The sequence below is a fragment of the Dendrobates tinctorius genome, unplaced genomic scaffold (genome assembly GCF_039654945.1).
Source record: "Dendrobates tinctorius isolate UK_male_01 unplaced genomic scaffold, ASM3965494v1 ptg000007l, whole genome shotgun sequence".
Lineage (NCBI taxonomy): Eukaryota > Metazoa > Chordata > Amphibia > Anura > Dendrobatidae > Dendrobates > Dendrobates tinctorius.
In genome coordinates, this window is record NW_027361675.1 from 35,582,545 (window position 1) to 35,605,511 (window position 22,967).

Below are 22,967 nucleotides of genomic sequence, written 5' to 3' on the forward strand. Positions count from 1 at the left end.
AATCAAGCTGGATAGAGCACTGACTCACAAATCCCCTACAGGTGGTGCTGTCACCCGAAAACTTGTCGGGGAGCGGGAGGTGAGATATTGTCGGCAGAGGCATGAGTGTGGGCACGCGTGAGACAGCCTCTGCGACTGCCTGAGCAGCGGCTACCGTAGCATTCGCAGCTGAGGTGGAGCTCTCGATAGCCGCCAACCTGCTCTCCAGCTGCCGAATGTACCGCTGCAGCTGCTGCAGGTCCGCCATTACAAGCCAGACCCTGGCGCTAGTATAATGTTAGGGATGGCGGAAAGCACTAAATCTAAATAGGAAGTGCGTTAGGTTCAGACGTTTGTTCAAAAGGTGGCAGCGCCTCCCGTGTAGTTTTACGTTCACGTAAACGCCAATCAACTTGAATGGCTAATGACATAGAATCAACGAGACCAGAGGGAACAGGAAATCCCACCATAACATCTTTTACGGTCTCTGATAAACTCTTCCGAAAGAGAGCTGCTAATGCACTATCATTCCATGTAGTAAGGACCGCCCACTTTCGGAATTTTTGACAGTATAACTCTGCAGAATCCTGACCCTGCTTTAATGCTAACAGGGTTCTCTCAGCTTGATCAACAGCATTAGGTTCATCATACAACAACCCCAAGGCTTGAAAAAATGCATCCACATTAGTCAGAATAGGATTTTCATGTGTCAGAGAAAAAGCCCAATCCTGGGGATCGCCGCGCAGCAAGGAGATGACAATTTTAACCTGCTGCGCAGAGCTCCCCGATGACTTAGGCTTCAAGGCAAGAAATAATTTACAATTATTCTTAACATTCAGAAATTTAGACCGATCCCCAAAAAACACATCAGGAGTAGGGAACTTAGGTTCAGCAGCATGTGACTGAATGAGGTAGGTGGAAATTCTCTGTACTTCAGCAGCAAGTTGCTCCACACAATCAGACAATTGCTTAATCTCCATTAGAAAAAAAAAAAAGCCTCCTACGGCCCCAGAAAAAAAGAGGAAAATATATATATGTATAAAAAACATTCTGACACTTTTTTTTTTTTTTAACAACTCTTTCTTGCTTTTGAGTACCCTAGAATCTGCGGTATGGCTGGTGATTCTGTTATTAATGGGTCACCGAGGAGGAAAAAACCTAAACATGCTAAGCCCAGAAAAACCAGAGAGGTTGGTAACTATGCAGATTGCAGATCCCTGATCCTACCACACAACTAGCAGCAGCCGTGGAGCGTGCCTACGATGAACCTAGATGCCTTGTCACGGCCGGAGGACTAAATAAGCCTAAAGCAAGAAAAGGGAAAACTAAATGCCCCAGAGCAGACCCCAAAGGAATAGACAGCCCAACAAGATGAAAACACAAACACAGGTAGGAAAATAAGCTGAGCAAACGATGGGGCCCAAACTAACTAGACAGGAGAGGAAAGGAAAGACACTGTCTGCAATCTGCAAAAAACCCTACAAAAATAATGTCCAACACTTCTGTTAACAAAATTAACCCTGAAGTCACTAGACTTCTCCCACTATATCAGCACTCTGAAATATTCTGAGACAGAGCAAAAAGAGGCCCATCTAATAAGGGACAAAAAGCAAATTGGCAAATACAGATAAATAAGAGTGGAAATTCAGCACAGCCCAAGCCGAGGCTGGCTGACCACAAAAAACTGAATAGACCAACAAAATCAAGTGAGAACAATAACAGAGAAACTTAGCTTGAGCTGACTGGAACAGAGCTGAGAACCAAAACCTGACAAGCAGAAGGAATCACCAGCAACCGAATAGGACGTCGGCTGTCTTAAATCCAATCTGAGTCTCCTGAAGTCCAATCGTCATCCTCATTCTCAGGTGGCAGATCTCCAACGATCAAATCAGCCTCACTACCTCATGTTACCACCAGAGGGAGTCTGGAAGGAGAACTCACAACTGGTGAACCAGAGAAGGAACTCACAACAAGCATGGCTGTCATACACCATCATTGGTTTTATATTGTGTTCTACAGCTATATGTATTGTTTTTGAGTACACTTATCAACTAATAACACCTCTCAGTAGGACTATGTCCACTGTCATGTAGCAGTACATTTTTTACTTTGCACAACTCCTAATCATAAAGAATATTTCACTTAGAAAACCTCATTTTTGTCTCTATTTAAGACTTATTTTATATGTGTCCTTGAGCTCTCTATATTATCTTTTTGTGTACATTTACTAACTATTAACACCTTTCAGTAGGACTAAAGGGCCGTTTACATTTAGCGATGCATCAGCGATCCGAGCCGGTCAGGATCGCTGGTGCATCGCTAAATGATCACTAGTGAGCTGTCACACAGGCAGACCTCACAGCGATGCAGCAGCGACGCAACGCAAGATACTCACCTTTCACACACAGCGATCCTGACGTCCGCCCGCCTACACGCATCGCTCGTCGTCACAGCAGGAAGCCCAGCAGAAAGCGCCCGACGAGAAATGGAGCCGGACATTCTCACGCGATCAGCGATGGACAGCAGGGGAGCCGGTCGGAGGTAAGTATCACACATAGCGATATCGCTAAAACATCACAAAATCGGTGACGTTATAGCGAAATCGCTATGTGTAAAACCCCATTAAGTCCACTTTCATGTAGTGGTACATTTTTTGGCTTTACATAACTCCTATTCATTAAAATTATTGCATTTCTAGAGCTGTATTTTTTTATGGGTATACCTTCCACTTGTAACACTTACTTTACTGTGTCTATATAACAGGTGGGCCCTACTAGGCATGTATTTATATTACATCATGAATAATTACAACTAATTGAAAGGTATCCTGTGTGGTTGCTACCTCTGTTGGACGTTTTCTGTTTTTTTACAGTTTTTTTTACACTTACGTTATAATCATGTAATAAGTAAAAATTAAGTATTTTACACTGACGGTGTTACTCCGGTTTACTTATTGTAGGTTGTATAATATGGGAACAGGTCGGCTGTCCCATGAGACAAAAATATCCCAAAAAATATGAATGTGTTACATAGGTAGGTAAATATGGAGGTATACATGAGAAGAGTGCTCCCAAGTTTCCCAGTCTTCATCACAGTGATTGGCAGGCTGCGCTGCATTCAAACAACCCTTTTAAGCAAAAGACAAGTCCTTGATGGTTGTTATAAGGAGACACAAAAGCAAAATAATCAAAATGGTGCACATACCCCAAGATATACAGGCTTACTTTGTTTGTTCTCTATTATATGTACATTTGCTGTCCACGTAAAAACTGTTTGGAGACCAAGGTAACAAGTTCACTCAGATGGGATATACAGTGCCTACAAGTAGTATTCAACCCCCTGCAGATTTAGCAGGTTTGATAAGATGTAAATAAGTTAGAGCCTTCAAACTTCACACAAGAGCAGGATTTATTAACAGATGCATAAATCTTACAAACCAAAAAGTTATGTTGCTCAGTTAAATTTTAATACATTTTTAACATACAAGTGTGAGTCAATTATTATTCAACCCCTAGGTTTAATATTTTGTGGAATAACCCTTGTTTGCAATTACAGCTAATAATCGTCTTTTATAAGACCTGATCAGGCCGGCACAGGTCTCTGGAGTTATCTTGGCCCACTCCTCCATGCAGATCTTCTCCAAGTTATGTGGGTTCTTTGGGTGTCTCATGTGGACTTTAATCTTGAGCTCCTTCCACAAGTTTTCAATTGGGTTAAGGTCAGGAGACTGACTAGGCCACTCCAACACCTTGATTTTTTGCCTCTTGAACCAGGCCTTGGTTTTCTTGGCTGTGTGCTTTGGGTCGTTGTCTTGTTGGAAGATGAAATGACGACCCATCTTAAGATCCTTGATGGAGGAGCGGAGGTTCTTGGCCAAAATCTCCAGGTAGGCCGTGCTATCCATCTTCCCATGGATGCGGACCAGATGGCCAGGCCCCTTGGCTGAGAAACAGTCCCACAGCATGATGCTGCCACCACCATGCTTGACTGTAGGGATGGTACTCTTGGGGTCGTATGCAGTGCCATCCAGTCTCCAAACGTCACGTGTGTGGTTGGCACCAAAGATCTCGATCTTGGTCTCATCAGACCAGAGAACCTTGAACCAGTCTGTCTCAGAGTCCTCCAAGTGATCATGAGCAAACTGTAGACGAGCCTTGACATGATGCTTTGAAAGTAAAGGTACCTTACGGGCTCGTCTGGAACGGAGACCATTGCGGTGGAGTACGTTACTTATGGTATTGACTGAAACCAATGTCCCCACTGCCATGAGATCTTCCCGGAGCTCCTTCCTTGTTGTCCTTGAGTTAGCCTTGACTCTCCGGACAAGCCTGGCCTCGGCACGGGAGGAAACTTTCAAAGGCTGTCCAGGCCGTGGAAGGCTAACAGTAGTTCCATAAGCCTTCCACTTCCGGATGATGCTCCCAACAGTGGAGACAGGTAGGCCCAACTCCTTGGAAAGGGTTTTGTACCCCTTGCCAGCCTTGTGACCCTCCACGATCTTGTCTCTGATGGCCTTGGAATGCTCCTTTGTCTTTCCCATGTTGACCATGTATGAGTGCTGTTCACAAGTTTGGGGAGGGTCTTAAATAGTCAGAAAAGGCTGGAAAAAGAGATAATTAATCCAAACATGTGAAGCTCATTGTTCTTTGTGCCTGAAATACTTCTTAATACTTTAGGGGAACCAAACAGAATTCTGGTGGTTTGAGGGGTTGAATAATAAATGACCCTCTGAATAAACTTTTCACAATTTAAAAAAAAATTAAACAAAGAAATAACATTCTTTTTTGCTGCAGTGCATTTCACACTTCCAGGCTGATCTACAGTCCAAATGTCACAATGCCAAGTTAATTCCGAATGTGTAAACCTGCTAAATCTGCAGGGGGTTGAATACTACTTGTAGGCACTGTATTTTCTTAAATCATGTGAATCGAGTATATGTTGATTTGATTATTTTCTTTCATTACTATGCTGGTAAAGTGATATATTAATAAACACACACTTGGGTAACAGGGAAAACTGTGCTGTGGAGTTACACACGAATGTACACAGTGCATAGGATATATCAGATTTTTGGAAACATATTTAATGTTGGAATCTTTTGTTTAGCGGAAAACAAAAAAAGTCCAGATGAAAGACAGCAAGACGCTCCTCTCTCCACTGTGCTCTCATTATCAAATTTCATGCTCTTGGGTTACATGTTTACAGTTCTGTACAAACAGACCGAGGAAACATGACATAAATGAGAAAACATATTTGGTCTTGTTGACCAATATGTTAGAAAATCAAAGTCACATTTCTGCTTGACAAAAAACAGAAATAGGGCAAGAAAATCATACCAAGTGAAATCCGCCACAGCTTAATTCAATTTAAGTCTGGGAAACCTCTGTCAATGTGACAGATTCAATCAATCGCTAATAATTTTACATTTCACCAGTGTGTACATTTCTTTTCAAAGGAACAGACTGTCCAAAACTTTGGAGCGGACCAAATTGGAAGACTACTGTTTCAAACTTTGACATGTCAATTTTTAGATTTAAATACTTAGGAGATGGGATAATTCTAGCCAAACAACTAATATATTAAGACATTGCCCTCCAGGCAAAAGCAACTGGGTCAGTGTGGACAGAAGTCAATAGTGTGACTCAATATGTTTTCTGACTCTCACTGTACTGATTCTGCTGCCCACTCTCTGTGCCCTTCTTTTGGCTGGAACTCATTTACCACTGCCGCAATACACCCTTGCACCTCCCTCCTCTATTTTTTATTTCTACTTTGGCATATTTCTGAACCTTGTTACAGTCCTTTTTTTTACTGTTTGTTTTTATATAGATACTGATATTCATACTTATGCAGTTAAAGACTACCCTGTAGGCTACTACACTGACACATCACAGTGTACTGCCTAATTCTTTATGCTAACCAGCGCCAATGATCAACATTTATCAATTCAGAATCTTTCTGAAAAGGGTTCTCCCATGAACAAAGTACATTTTAATAAACAGGTGTTAAAATAATATTAAGTTCCACAATTGGATGTGTTAAAAAATGTTCCTGTGCTGAGATAATATTACAAATGTGCCCCTGCTATACATTTTAATTTGCAGTATCCAACCATGCAGAGCTGCTGCAGCTTGTGGTCAGTACATACCTCAGGTCCTGGTTTAGGATAAGTGAGTATACAGAGTATACAGTAGGGGTTCACTACTGCTTTCTGAGGTAACATTTCTCTGCCAGTTTTTCACAGGAGTGTTTCTGTTATCTGATCATCAAAATCAAGTCAGTGTCTTGGGAGCTTCAGTGAGATCACAAATGAGCTCCTGCTGTTTTGTGTGTATACTCTCTTATCATAAGAGCTGTTGTATGTGCCTACCATGAAATGGAGTATCTGTGCATAGTTGGATACATTCATTACAAAGTACATAATACAGTAGGAGCACATTTAAAAGACTATCTCAGAACAGAAACATTTTTTAACATACCCAACTGGAGAACTTACTATTCTAAAATGTATTAATTAAAATGCACCTTGTTTGTGGGAAAACCCCTTTAATGCTGTTTTCAGGTTTTTCTTAGTATTGCATAGGTGATGGAATTATTATCAAGGCATCAGAAATTGCCACAGGTTCTCTCACTTGTGCAATACTAGGGAGGTGATGTAATTGTATGTTCACTGGCTGAAATATCATCACCCATATTTCCTGACCCCACTCACCCTATATCTGTCTGTCATTAATGGTATGCTCACTGGCTGTAAATCTTCAACCATATTTGCTGACCCTACTCACCCTATATCGGTCTGTCATTAATGGTATGTTCACTGGCTGCAATATCAACACCCATATTTCCTGACCCCACTCACCCTGTATCTGTCTGTCATTAATGGTTTCTCACCATAATTCCTTGATGCTAACACACATTTGGCTTCATCTATCCAATTGGATCTGACTATTTCATTTTGCATTTTCCAATATGGATTCTAATTGTCCCCTCCTGTGTCTGTGATCAGACTCCCTGCTGCAATTAGCTTGTTATAAATTGTGTCACTGGTCTTTCTGACAGTGGTCTGTCTCCATAAGGATGGCTCAATAAGGATACAGCAGAAATATGCCAGAAAAGAACCAGAAGTGAACAGAAGGTACGCCTAACCACTGTTCTTAAATGTACTAAATTTCTTTCTCCTTCTTCCACACTTACTCTCATTAAGCTGAGATACGCTCTAACAGTTTGGGCTCCATTACTCCTCACTCTCCATCGCTATCCACAAACCCCAGCACCCTCTAACCAAGTAATAATCTCTCCTTCCCTCTTGCCTCCCCACCTGACCTCCTCCTCAACATCACATCTCTCCTACTAAAACATAAAACTAGCCGCCCACTCTCCTTCTCCCACCTGCTCTCCCACTCTCTGCTTCTCCTCACTGCTGGCGACTTATCTCAGAAACCTGGACCCCCACAGCTCATACCTCCCATTACTACCCCCTCCTATCGCTCCCAACTTAATATAAACACCTGAAATCTCGCCCACTTCAAATCTGTGCCCTTGACTCCCACCACCCTACTCCCCCTCTCTGGATCACTCTGGAATGCCCACTCCATCTTCAATAAACTACATGTGATTCACGACCTCTTTACCTCTCATAATTTTTCCTTACTGGGCCTCACCGAAACATGGCTGACACACTCTGACACAGCCTCCCCTGCTGCGCTATGTTATGGCGGCCTTCACTTCACCCACACTCCTCGCTCTGGCAACAGACATGGAGGATGAGTGGGCCTTCTTCTTTCTTCCAACTGAACCTTTAACCCAATCCCACCTCTACCTAACCTCCCTTATCCTCCCCTCTTTTGAAGTCCACTCTGTCCGCATTTACTCTCCCTCCAACCTCGAAGTGGCCGTCATATACCGACCTCTGGGCCCGACTACTACCTTTATTGACCAGTTCTCCACCTGGCTTCTTCACTTTCTCTCTGCTGACATTCCCACCATCATCCCCATTGACACCCACCAGTCAGCAGCCTCAAAACTCCTGTCGCTCACTTAATCTTTTGGACTTACTCAGTGCTCCTCCTCAGCCACCCACACAGATGGACATACATTATACCTAGTCTTCACCCCTCTCTGCTTCCTAACTTCACATCCTCCCCGCTCCTTTTATCTGACCACCATCTACTCACATTCTCATCACTGTCCTCCTCATCTGTCACTAATGTCCACCAACTTGCGCACCCCCACAGAAACTTCAAACATCTAGACACTCGTAGACTCTCTGACTATTCTACCACTGCCCTCCATAGCTTCACTCCGTGACACAGACACTGCTACTAGTTTCTACAATGCCACTCTTGCATCAGTCATTGACTTGGTCGCCCCTGTCATGCATAGCAGAGTGTGACGAATCAATAGACAACCCTGGCACAATAACATCACTAAAAAGGTTTGGCAAGTATCCAGAATTGCAAAGCGGCGTTGGTAGAAAACGCACTCGCAAGACGACTTCACCTCATTCAATTAAGCAACCCTTACATTCAAGTCAGCTCTGCTAAACAGGCCTACTTTACATCCATTGTATCTTCCTTATCCCACTACCCCAAACAGTTGTTCAACACAACTCCCTTCTCCACCCACCACTGCCCTCTCTGATTTCCCTAACCTCTGAGGACATTGAAAAGCACTACAAAAATTAGACCAAACAAGGCATGTCTTTGTTGTCCGACCACCACAACCCCTTTGTATACCAGACCAATGCCCTAACCCCATAACTTCCCTCTCCAAAATCACTGGAGAGCTTGCTCATCTTCTCTCCAAATCACACCTCACACCTGGATCCCATCCTATCCCCTCCCCAACCTCACCACTACACTTATCCCATCTTTAACCCATCTCTTCAACATATCACTAACTTCTGGTACCTTCCCTTCTGCTTTCAAACATGCCACAATCACACTCATCCTCAAAAAGTCATCCTTTGACCCCAGCGCTATGTCCAGCTGTCGCCCCGTATCTTTGCTCCCATTTGCTTCCAAACTCCTTGAGCAGCACGTCCATGCTGAACTTTCCACTCTCTTTGCATCTAACTCGCTCTTCGACAACCTACAATCTGACTTCTGTTCCCACCATTCCACTGAGACTGCCCTGACCAAACTTACTAACAACTTTCTTACAGCCAAAGCTAACAGACAATGCTCTATACTCCTCCTTCTAGACCTGTCCTCTGCCTTCGACACAGTTGACTACTGCCTCCTACTACAGATCCACTCTTCCTTTGGTGTCAATGACTTTGCCCTATCCTGGATCTCCTCATACTTTACCAACCGCACATTTAGCGTTTCTTACTCCCACACTACCTAATTGCCCTCTCTCTGCTGGTGTCCCTCAAGGCTCTGTTACTAGGACCCTTTCTCTTCTCAATCTATACCCTTGGCCTGGGACAACTCAAAGTCCTATGGCTTCCAGAACCATCTATATGCTGATGACACTCAGATCTACCTCTCTGGCCCAGATGTCACTTCTCTGCTGTCCAGAATCCCATAGTGTCTATCATCCATATCCTCCTTCTCCTCTTGCTTCCCCAAGCTCAATGTGGACAAATCTGAACTAATAATCTTTCCTCCATCTCGCATACCTTCCCTACCTGGTCTACACTGTGCAGAATTATTAGGCAAATGAGTATTTTGATCATATCATCCTTTTTATACATGTTGTCCTACTCCAAGCTGTATAGGCTTGAAAGCCAACTGCCAATTATGTAAAACAGGTGATTTGCATCTCTGTAATGAGGAGGGGTGTGGTCTAATGACATCAACACCCTATATAAGGTGTGCTTAATTATTAGGCAACTTCCTTTCCTTTGGCAAAATTGGTCAGAAGAAAGATTTGACGGACTCTGAAAAGTCAAAAATTCTGAGATGTCTTGCAGAGGGATGCAGCAGTCTTGAACTTGCCAAACTGTGGAAGCATGATCACTGAACAATCAAGCGTTTCATGGCAAATAGCCAACAGGGTCGCAAGAAACGTGTTGATAACAAAACGGCTCAAAATAACTGCCCATGAATTGAGGAAAATCAAGCGTGAAGCTGCCAAGATGCCATTTGACACCAGTTTTGCCATATTTCAGAGCTGCAACGTTACTGGAGCATCAAAAAGCACAAGGTGTGCCATACTCGGGGACTTGGGCAAGGTAAGGAAGGCTGAAAAACGACCACCTTTGAACAAGAAACATAAGATAAAATGTCAAAATGCTAAGACAGATTTTTGTAAGGTTTTATGGACTGATGAAATGAGAGTGACTCTTGATGGGCCAGATGGATGGGCCCGAGTTTGGATCAGTAAAGGGCAGAGAGCTCCACTTCAACTCAGACGCCAGCAAGGTGGAGGTGGGGTACTGGTATGGGCTGATATCATCAAGATGAACTTGTGGGACCTTTTTGGGTTGAGGATGGAGTGAAGCTCAACTCCCAGACCTACTGCCAGTTTCTGGAAGACACCTTCTTCAAGCAGTGGTACAGGAAGAAGTTGGTATCGTTCAACAAAAACATGATTTTCATGCAGGACAATGCTCTTTCACATGCATCCAAATACTCTACAGCGTGGCTGGCCAGTAAAGGTCTAAAAGAAGAAAAAATAATGACATGGCCCCCTTGTTCACCTGATCTGAACCCCATAGAGCAGTGGTCCCCAACCTTTTTTGCACCAGGGACCGGTTTCAAGCAAGACCATTCTTCCATGGCCCGGCAGGGTGGGGATGGAGGTGTGGCAGGGGCGGGGCTTTGGTCATAAGGGGGCGGGGCTATGGACACAGTTGTAGTGTAGCAGTGCATACTTATAATTAAATAACATTTATAATGTGACTCAACTCACCATAGGTTTTGAATGAGTGCTCCATCACACCCATCATTGCCTGCTCCATCACCCCATCATTGCCTTCACCCCATCACTCCCTTCACCCCATCACTGCCATGATTGCCTTCTCCCCATCACTCCCATCAATGCCTTCTCTCCATCACCCCCATCATGGCCTTCTCCCATCACCCCAGGCATCATGGCCTTCTCTCCCCATCACGGTCTTCTCCTCATGTCCCCATCTCCTCCAGGGCCAGGCTAACCTATACAAACACAGACAAACATACATACACACACAGACATACATATACACACACATACATACACACATTATATATACACTTCTCTCCTGTCACCTGTCCGCAGCATTGCCCGCGCTTCCTCGCTCTGACACAGCAGCGGCCGCTGAATGATGACGTCATTCAGCGGCGCGCTCCTCTCTGTGTCAGTCAGAGACAGGAAGCGCGGGCGGCGGGCAGGAAGCTGGACTGGTCCTTGCAGCTCCGCTCCTGCTATTCCCTCTTGCAGGCAGCGGAGCTGCTTTGATCGCTCCCTGGTCGCCGCTACACATGAAGGCAATCTAAGAATTGCTGCGCGCTGCCCCAGCCCCCGCTATGTCACTGACCGCCCCTGGCTCCCCTTGTGTCCGCAGACCGACAAGGGCACTGCAGCGGCCCGGTGCTGGGCCGCGGACCGGCGGTTGGGGACCCCTGCCATAGAGAACCTGTGGTCCCTCATAAAATGTGAGATCTACAAGGAGAGAAAACAGTACACCTCTCGGAACAGTTGCAGGGAGGCTGTGGTGGCTGCTGCACGCAACGTTGATCGTAACCAGATCAAGCAACTGACAGAATCTATGGATGGAAGGCTTTTGAGTGTCATCGTAAAGAAAGGTGGCTATATTGGTCACTGATTTTTTTTTTTTTTTTTTTAATGTCAGAAATGTTTACTAAATTTTGTGTTGTTATATTGGTTTACCTGGTGAAAATAAACAAGTGAGATGGGTATATATTTGGTTTTTATTAAGTTGCCTAATAATTCTGCACAGTAATAGTTACATGCACAAACAGATATCCTCCTAAGATAGCCAAATCTAAAAAAAAAAACATTCAAACTTCCAAAATATTAAGCTTTGATATTTATGAGTCTTTTGGGTTGATTGAGAACATAGTTGTTGTTAAATAATAAAAAGAATCATCTCAAATACAACTTGCCTAATAATTCTAGACGCAGTGTATGTATCACAATAAATTAACTCACACTTTCCCCCTTCCCGGAAATCCCCTGCCTCGGAGTAACCCTTGACTCATCCTGACCTTCAAACTGCACATCCAAGATCTCGCCATCTGTCACCTCCAGCTCAAAAATATTTCTAGAATCCGTCCTTTCCTCAACCCTCACTCTACCAAAATGCTTGTGCATGCCCTAATCATCTCCTGCCTCGACTACTGCAACATCCTCCTCTGTGGCCTACCTTCTAACACTCTCACACCCCTCCAGTCCGTCCTTAACTCTGCTGCACGACTTATTAATCTCTCTCCTCATTACACTCCTACTTCCCCTCTTTGCAAATTCCTTCACTAGCTCCCAATCTCCCAGGGTATCCAGTTTAAACTACTAACACTGACCTAGAAAGCCATCCATAACCTTTTCTCCTCCGTATATTTCTGAACTAATCTCTCAATATCTTCCCTCACGTAATCTCCGGTCCTCCCAAAACCTCCTTCCCCCCTCCACGCTTATTCGCTCCTCACCCAATCGCCTCCAAGATTCCTTCCGAATATCCCCATCCTCTGAAATTCTGTGTCCCAACACGTCCGGTTATCCACCACATTTGGATTCTTCAGACAGAACCTGAAAACCCATCTCTTCTAAAAAGCTTACAACCTGTAATGACCACGCGACCACCTCAACACCATAAGAGCTACTGCAACCCCCAAACAACTGTCTCCTTCCCCAAAATCCTGTAGAATGTAAGCCCGCAAGGTTCTCTTCCCTCTGTACCAGTCTGTCATTGTTGGTTTGTTTACTGTAAGTGATACTTGTATTTTAATGTAACCCTGTCTCATGTACAGCACCATGGAATTAATGGTTCTATATAAATAAATAATAATAATTATTATCAAGGCATCAGAAATTGCCACAGGTTCTCCCACCTATGCAATACTAGGGATATCTTGAAAACATGATTTGGGGGGCTGTTATGACTGGAGTTTGGGAAACACTGCCACAGAGTATCTGAATTTCTCTGCTAGCTTTTCACATCAAATGCCAAATTCTTAGACATATTCTACTTTTTTATTTTCCTTCTTACTTGCTTTATGTGATACTCATACTTTAATATCTTACCTTTTGTTGCAATGAAGATCATAGATTGGTGTTTTGAACTGAATTGATTTTACCATCTCTCCAGTCCGCAAAGAGTATAAATCCACACAGCAAAATGGTTGGCTTGTGCTAAAAAAAATAAACAAAATGCATATTTAAAACACATATATAAATTGTGTAGAATAGTTGCATTTCTTTAAATATGAGATGTACCATCACATAATAGATAATAAACCAGGTTTTGCATCTGGGTGCATATGAAGAAGCCATTTTAATTACAGGGACTGTCCAATTTAAAAAAAATGTAGCACAGTGGATACGGACATTCAGGGGCAATTTTTTCTTGTTTTACTTAAAAAGCATGTCTTTTGGGTCTGAATACAATTGTTGCAATTGGGTTTCATTAAAAATGAAATTAGCTAAGAATCTGTTCTAACAGTTGTGTTTGCAACTTTTATCTGTTTTTTATTTAGGTCCATTTACACTGCAAAATTATTTTAAACGATTGCTCCTAGGATTTCCCGCTTCATAATAACCTCACAGTCTAAACAGGACGTCGTTCACCCAACAAATGAGCAAAAATGCTTGTCCTTCAGGTGAAATGATCTTTGCTGCTTATAAAAACATCATTCTTCTAGTACATGTTAATCAACAGATCATGGAATAAGAATAAGTTCCACAACTGGATGTGTTTAAATAAAATGTCCCTGTGCTGAGATAATCTTATAAATGTGCCTCTGCTGTGTACTGTGTAATGGCTGTGTCTGACCGTGCTGGGACATGGTCTGGTATGCTTTCCTCATTTTCCTATTCCTTTTTGGTTTGTACATTCCTGCTCCTCCCTATAAACATCTCTACCTTTGGTTAGTGTTTTGTATATTAATTGCTCTTAGTTATCCCTGTTTGTCTTACGTGTTTATTTCTGTCCCAAGCCTCCTGGGGAAGGAGGAGGAGACAGCTTAAGGCAGCGGTGGCGAACCTATGGCACGCGTGTCATCACCGTTCTGCATCAGTAGATCGGGGCTGGCGGGTAAGGAGTCCGGCGATGCCAGTCCTTACTTCAGCTGGATCTGCGTCCTCAGACACACATCCAGTTGAAGTGTATTGCAGTGCATGAACTTGCAGGGTACGTGAGCCGCAATACACACTGCTGGCCAATCAGAGGCCGGCAGCTGATGTCAGCGTACATGCGATTGGGCACATGGCAGTGATGTCATGTGCCCCCTGTCGTTTGGACACTGAAATCAGTGGCTAGCTTCAGAATACGTCTCTGCGGGGGAGAGGAAGGAATCTGTGGGGGAGAGGAAGGAAGGTGAGTAACAATGTTTATTGTGTTTTTTTTTCTTTCCATGCATTGAACGGCGGCACAGGCAGAAAGTGGGGCATATTGTATACCAGGATGAGGGTGCATATATATAATGATGGAGTGACATTTACAAGGATGGGGCATATTTACCAGGATTGGGGACATATACCAGTATGGGGAAACATAATTCATGATGGGGGGGGACATGTACCAGGATGGGGGGAACAAATACAAGGGCAGCACAGTGGCTCAGTGGTTAGCACTGCAGCCTTGCAGCGCTGGGGTTCTGGGTTGAAATCCCAGGAAGGACAACATCTGCAAGAAGTTTGTATGTTCTCCCCGTGTTTGTGTGATTCTCCTCCGTGTTCTCCAGTTTCCTCCCACATTCAAAAGACATACTAATATGGATTCTAGATTATGAGCCCCAATGAGGACAGTGTCAATAATATTTGACAAGCGCTGTGGAATTAATGACTCTATATAAAAGTGAGTCAAATAAATAAATAAAATATATATATATATATATATATATATATATATATATATATATATATATACATATATCTGAATGGGGGGGGCATATTCTAGGATTGGGGGCATATAACAGGATAAGGGGCATATACCAGGATGTGTGTTAATATACATGAGTTTCCGTGCGGTCGCCGTACACATCCGCACACATCGCATGTCCCTGCGTACCCAATGTTAAAGATAGGTACGCAGTGAAACACTGGACGCATGCGGCAGCAGGCGGAGCGTAGGCAGAGGAAGAAAGGAGGAAGTAGCAAGTGTAAAACTAGCCTTAGCTACATTGTACACAACTCTGGCAATGTGAGGACACAGAAACCAGAGTCCTACGCTCGTATGTAGGACTCAAACCGGAGGGGAGGACTTATTGTGGCTGAAAAAAGGGGCACCTTCCAGACATGAAGTACATTAGCAAGTTGCACAACATTTAAATACAACCCCTTTAATGCTACACAATTCAATTAGAATAATAAAGTTGACTCATGACTAGTGAATATACTATATGCAACCAGTAGTTATATACCACAAAAGCAAACCATACAAGTCAATGAACGCAAGCAGCTTTTTATGTTGTAGAATCAAAGCTACAGTAGACTTATTCCATGTAAAACTTGTTAACTTTCCCATTTCCATGGCTCCAGAAGGAATATGATGATGATAATAATAAGCATACACCACATCCTGAACACATTTTACTGTAGTGGTAATTTGCCATAAAACAGATAATCATGCAAACATTAAAACTAGAAGATAATGTTCTGAAACGTCGATTGACAACAGGCGTCCTGTACACAAAGCAGCTGTGGGTTGCCAAATACTGACACACAGAAGACAAGGGTCCCGTGTAGCCACTCACAAGGGGGAGAAACCTGGTATAACGTATAATCATTTCATAACATGGTACAGAGCCATCTTGTCTGGGAATTAGGAAATACCACTAACATACTCAAAGGGAAGACACAGCACTTAACAATTTATGCAACTTTTTCTCATTTTCACTGACATCCACATAAAGCAGACAGAATGCCAAACAATATTACTTTTCTCTGTCCTAATTTTATTCACAAAATGGCTTAAATTAACATAGAAATGAACTCACTAGACAACTTTTCCATGCAATTACTGCCACATAATTGAAAATTGTCTCCCCAATATCTCCATAATATACAGAGCTAAGCCTCCTCAACATAATAAAAAACAAGAACTGTATAGAAATACCAGACATTTTGCTCAGTCTCAGCAGGAACCTATTCACAAATATGAGCAAGTTTTCAGCACATAAAAATGGAAAAGTGCACTCTACAAATCCACATAGTAAAGGTGTCTATGCACACAAGATGAAAGTAACCTAAAATGAGAAAGAATTTCAGTACGTTGTCCCTTTAAAATGGCCAAAAGCGAATGACCCGATTCATCAAGACCAGCGTTGTTCTCGTTGATCTTGATGAAGAGGCATGCTTTAGTCAGATGCATCTAATTCATAAAGAGATATGCTACACCAAAAATCTCACTCCAGTCAGGTACTAGAGTGAAATTTCTGGCGTAAGGAACACCATAACTCGTCTTGAATTAAAGGGAATCTATCACCCCATTTTAGCCCTATGAGCTGCTGCCATCGCCATCGGGGGCTTATCTACAGCATTCTGTAATGGTGTAGATAAGCCCCCAATGAAACCTGAAAGATAAGAAAAACATGTTATATTATACTCACCGGGGGCCACGGTCAAGTGAGGTGGGTATCGCGGTTCGCGCTTCCCATCGTCATACGATGATGTCCTCCTCCTTGCTTCTCCCTCGGCTCCTGCGCAGGCATACTTTATCTGCCCTGTTGAGAGTAAAGTACTTCAGTGCGCAGGCGCCGGGAAAGGTCATAGAGGTCCGGCGCCTGAGCACTGCAGTACTCTGCTCTGCCCTCAACAGGGCAGATATAGTATGCCTGCGCAGGAGCCGAGGGAGAAGTAAGGAGAAGGACATCATCGTATGAAGATGGGAGGCGTCGTATGGGACGGTGACACCCATCGGACCGGATCGAACGCCGGGGTGAGTATAATCTAACTCTTTTTTCTTATCTTTCAGGTTACATCGGGGGCTTATCTACAGCATTAAAGAATGCTGTAGATAAGCCCCTGATGGTGGTGCCGGCAGCTGATAGGGCTAAAATGGGGTGACAGATCCCCTTTAATGCTGCGGCATCCCACCACTACTGCGCCCCTATCCCACCTGCCGAGTTAGTCAGAGCTTGGAGAAACTAGTGTAAAGACACCAGAACTCTCAAAATGTAGGCGCATCTTTGAGTTGAACCTAAATTTTGTGACTTTTCGAAGCATTTATGCCAGAATTATGGGGTGAAAGCTTTGATGAATCGGGACCTAAGAGCTGACTGCTAAAAAAAAATTATTAATCATGCCAATATGTTTTGACTATCAGCTAAAAATTTGCATGTGTCACATGGTCAGCCAATCACAGCAGATCACTAACCACTTTGCATAAGCACTACGGGCCCGATTCATTAAGAAGGGCGTTTTGTGATGTTTTATGCCAGAAATCACTTTTATGAATTAGGGCCTATATTTTTACAGCATTTTTTTAAGCTATGCCACTGATCTGCTACTTCAGACTGTACATTGTCAAGAGAATCATTTTTTTACTAAAGATCCAACTTACAAATGATTGGCTGCGTAGTAGCTGAAAACGTGCATCGCTACATTTTTTTTTTTTGCACCGTTTTTGCTCTGGAACTGAAATATTAATGAAAAACTGACATGACTATTCTTCATTTCCCATTACTATTTCAATCTGTTATGCATCAACAGCAGTGATAGAAAAAAATCATGATGAATGCTGAAAACAAAATGATCGATAGCAAAAAAAGAAGACAATACAGATGAAGAATGCTTTACTTTGCCGTAAGTTTGAGTCCCATAGAAAAGAATGGGACTTGTTGACAGATCTGTCATGATTTTTTTTCCCAAACAGTATGCAGCAAAATAACAATGTTGGAACAAACATTGCTTAACTCCAATAGAAAAAACTGAAAACATGATTGAAAATGATACTCACAATAAGAAGAATTATTCGGATTTAGCACAGACTACCAACTGCATTATACTTGGGCCAATCTGGCTGCAGTTTGTATTGAATGATCGCTATTTAAAGGGGCTTTCTGGCCCGTTAAATTTGTGGCCTATACATAGGACAGGTCATTAATACCAGATCATTGAAGGCGCGATACCCGATCAGCTGTTCCTTGCACTGGTGGCATCCGGATGTAATCAGTTATGAAGCTGGATGTCATAGATCTGTCAACTGCACAATGGTCGCAGTCAGGTATTGCACATCCACCCGCCAACCCTATTCAAATTAATAGGGGTGGATCAAAGTACCCTGCTTCGTCCACTGCAGTTGACAGAGATGTGCTGTTCGACAACTAAGCACGTCTGGTCGTGGGGAACAGCTAATCAGCAGGGGTGCCTGAGGCCTTACCCCCGTCGATCTGGATTTGATGACTTATTCAAAGAATATGACTCTTCCCGAGATAGATATGAGCTTCACAGTTATAGCATACGGTCGTATGGCACACCCTACTGATATGCCATAGACTTCCTTTATGAAAAACAACTTCGAAGAGACCTGTTACCATATAGATTATAACATATGGCTTCTGTAGTTATATATAAAATACCGTAAATCTTTGGCACTGAGAGGCAAATGGTTACATGGAATTATTTGGCTTCATATGAAATTGGCCCTAGTGAGAGAGACGGGGGAGTGACTGTAGACAGAGGTTGGAGTTAGAGTCGTAAATCTTAGCATAACGTGGCAGAATATGTTGTCTCTGTATAATTGATAGGAAATAACACTAATAATAATTTGCAGAATCTGAGGAAGAGACTGTGAAGTAGCTTTGAACTCCTGAAATTTCAACTTCTAAGCCTATGTTTTTTTTTAGGTTATAACTGTGTTTTTTTGAAGTTCTCTTTTTTTTTACTTAAATTACTAAAATAACAAAAAAAAAGTTTTACACACTGTATGTGTATAACTCTCATTTTTAAACCCTGTTACCTAATGTAAATTATAGTAAAAAGCCATCCTCGCTTGACTGTCATAGTGATTTATAGTGGTTGTTTCAGAGCGAGATGAAAAATAAAGAAAATGCTTCCATGTGCAAACAATTACTTTATTTTCGTAGGCAATAACTGAGGTGGGTGGTAACACAGAGAGGTTTTAAAAACTGTGTCACAATATCCAATTTTTTTCTCTACTGACCACCATCAGACAACAAGCGCACACCACATCAGAGGATCTGAAAAGCCTGGAGGGCTGCTTTGATTCCAGACCGCTGCAGGCCTTAACTGGGACATAATTAAGGTAAAAAGTTCAACCACACAGTTCTAAGGTTCGAATGTTGCCAGATATAAAATTCCCTCTATTTGCTGCCTTATAACGTGAGGATTGAAAGCACATTCATCTTAACAAAGAGCTTTTCTTTTTTTCTGTAATTAATTATTTTCTGAAATTTTAGATTCTTTACAAACAAGCGGAGGTTCTTAGAATTAACTGCAGCCTGGCGTATGGTGGCTCATTTCTGTCATGCTCCAAGAAACTGCTCTACATGTCATCATCCAGGCTGACAAGGATAGCTGCTGGCATTCCTTCAGAGTGGCATATCGGGAAGATGAATCGGTAAGACTCAAGACACCATCTCCCTACACTACTGCTCTTCATTCAGTAGACCGCAGGTTGCTTTAAGCCTGTGATCTACAGAACTGCACACACAGGACGTCAGAGTGCCAGCGCAGTGACATTACCACCCGCAAGTTTGTCTACCCGGGCCTTGCCACTGGATTTCACAGGATCCTAGACTAGGTGAGTATATCATTTCTTTATTTTAAATAAAACTTACGGGGACATCATAAACAATGATGGACCTGGAAAGTGTGGGGTGGACTTCATACAGAATAGAGACTAATGTGGGGGTCCTTATACAGTTTAGGGCCTAATACGGGGCCCAATATACAGTTTGGGGGATAATGCAGGGCCATTACACAGTTTGGGGGCTAATGTGAGGGCTATTATACAGTATGGGATCTAATGTGCGGGTTATTATACAGTTTAGGGGCTAAATCAGGGCCTATGATACAGTTTGGGGGCTAATGTGAGATCCATTAAAAAGTTTGGGGAATAATGTGGGGCCCATTATATTGTGCATAATGTAGCTGTGTGCCCACTATACTGTGTGTAGAGGAGCTGTATATTGGGGGACTCAGTGGACACTATTAAAGGTTAAAGGGAATCTGTCAGGTGATTTTCGTGTAGCATATCTTGAAATAGGGCTTGGGCAGTCCTTTTAGAATATGTAATGTTTATTGCTGTACTTTGCCCCGTTGTCTTGCTGTTAGCTCCAGGAAATTTATAGTCGCATATAGACTAGTCAAGTGTATGTAAATCCAAACTGAATATTCACCCCTACCCCCACCCATAATCCCGCTCACCCCTCTGCACCAATGTCAGTTATAGCAACCAGTAAAGTTTATGTAAATCAAAATTAAATATTCACCCCTAACCATGCCCATAATCCTACCCACGTCAGTGATTGGGTGCAGCAAACTGCTGTATTTCTTGGGCGAAGATCTCATCGCAATCCTCGGACTGGCCATCGGTTCTCTTGACCTGAGCATGACAGCATGTATTTCTAAGCAGCTGTCACACTGTCAGGGGAGGCGACGGCAAGTCCAAGGATTGCGATGCGATCCTCGTCTGAGTAATACAGTGACTGACATAGGTACAGAGGGGTGGGTGCTGAAGCATTATTGTTATGGGGGCATTCAAAGTATTGTGGCAGTCAAAGGCAGGGCTGTGGAGTCGGAGTCGGAGCTCATTTTGGTGGAGTCCGAGTCGGTTTAAAATGGTTTGACTCCGACTCCTAAAATATATAATAAATTGGGTACAGTAGTTCAATGCAGAATGTGCTGAATATTTTTTCATAGGAATTTGGGAAAGTTATGACATGTCCTATAAATGGCTGTTCTATTCCTGATCTAAGGCTACATTCACACACAGCGTTTTTGCTGCGTTTTTTGAGGATACGTTTTTCAGCTGCAAAAGCAGATCAGCTTTTTAAAAAAACACATCACCTGAAAGGTTTTTGAGCTCATAGATAATGTTTTCAATAGCAAAAGCAGATTAGAAATCTGCTCTATCCATTTATCCATCTGTCTATCCATATCTTATCTGTACCAAAAAGAACGAAAGCCGGGTAGCACACAGACTAACACTCTTTTTTTTAGCAGGTACACCTCATAGCTGTCCAAAAGGACGCCCAGGACAGGCATTGCTCACCTTCAGCAACACATCAACATCAATTAATAGTTGAAATAAATAGACTGCATTCACCACATCTTAAGCTGCAGGCTTTATTTTCAAGTGTAGGGGTGTGCAGTATAAGGTTCTGCAGCAGCTGAGGTGTGCAGTATGAGATTCTGCGGAACAGTATGAGGTTCTGCCCCCCCCCTAGTTTTGATCCTGGCTAAAACCGTTTCTTATAGATATGGCGAACTCTCAGGTAACCCTAAATGAAGGTCAATGGACACAGGTGGCTGAATTGAAGGAATTGTTTAATCACCTATTTACCGTGACTAAAAAATTACAAGCTGAGGATTTAACTCCTGGCATTTTCATAAAGGAGTGGAAGAACTTGCTATTTTGCCTGTCCCAAAGAGGAGATTTAATCGCAGATGGCATTTCTGCTTCAATGAAACGGAGAGAGACACAGCTATTGGAAAATAAAAATTTTCTGGCAGCTGTTTATGTGGACCCAAGTCATGGTATATTGCTTGATGATCAACAGCCTACTAAAGGAAAAGAAGCTCTGACTGAGGTAGCAGTTAGGATGAGTGGCCTACAGGAGGACTGCCAGGTGCAAGAGGACTTGGGTCCTGACAGTGCTACTGCTGCCATATCTTCATCCTCATCAGATGAGGAGTTTGACTTTGACAAGTATTTGGATGATATGGAGCAGGCAAAGCATTGCCGCAAGGAAAAAGATTTCACTCCGTCTCCTATAGCAAGCAGATTGACCATATTTCAGCAAAATGTTTCACTTGCTCTCAAAGAAAAAGAAAAATTCAACCGTTCATCAAAACTGACTGCATGAGGCAATTCATTTATACTTGGAAATTGTTAGAGATGTTGCACATGTGGTTACGGCTTTGCCTCCAACCCAAGTTAGTGCAGAAAGGTTGTTCTCTGGCCTTAAAATTATTAGGTCAGAGTTTAGGTCATCTATGAAGGAGGATCTGGTGGAGGCAATTCAATTTCTTAGAACAAATTCATAGACTGCACAAATGTTATTTAGTATGTTTTTGTTGAAAACTGTTTTTTGCCACTTATATAGTTTATTACATAGTGTTATATATATATATATATACACATATATATGTAATCGATATTACATAGTGTATTACATATTAACAATTTATTACAGTTTTTTGTGTTCTAAAGTTGTATTCCAATAAATATATATTATGTTCTATCTAAATGTCGTGATTATTGTATCATAAAAATGATTAAATGTCTGATGTTCACATTGTACTACAATAAATTTTTCACTAAAATATAAGCAATATATGTTGGAGTCGGAGTCGGTGGAAGGGAAATTGAGGAGTTGGAGTCGCAGGTTTGGCTTACCGACTCCACAGCCCTGGTCAAAGGGGCAATATATGGACACTGTTTTCTAGGGCATTAACACAGAGCATTAATATTATATAGGGGGCAATTTTACCATCTAGAATGCACAAAGGAGGCATTATTATTATTATGCAAGGGACACAATGGTGGACATTATTATGTGAGTCATCAACTGGAGTCCTGTTATTGTGCCAAACAGCAGGTGCAGTAATATGGATACATATGGCAGCAGTGATTAAGTATAAGGGTACATACCCATATGTGATAAAAAAAAGGTGTCATGTGAGTACAATGCGAGTAC

General features: G+C 42.5%; 1 protein-coding gene across 7 annotated transcripts in view; it reads right to left on the minus strand.

Moving 5' to 3' along the window:
* BCAS3 (BCAS3 microtubule associated cell migration factor) overlaps positions 1–22,967 on the minus strand; it is a 1,710,065-nt gene that overhangs the window by 1,458,081 nt on the left and 229,017 nt on the right. For all 7 annotated transcript variants that reach the window (XM_073573260.1, XM_073573307.1, XM_073573290.1 and 4 more), the window contains one exon: positions 13,168–13,275. In XM_073573260.1, the coding sequence (XP_073429361.1) occupies positions 13,168–13,275 (108 nt within the window). The remainder of the gene's footprint in view (positions 1–13,167; positions 13,276–22,967) is intronic.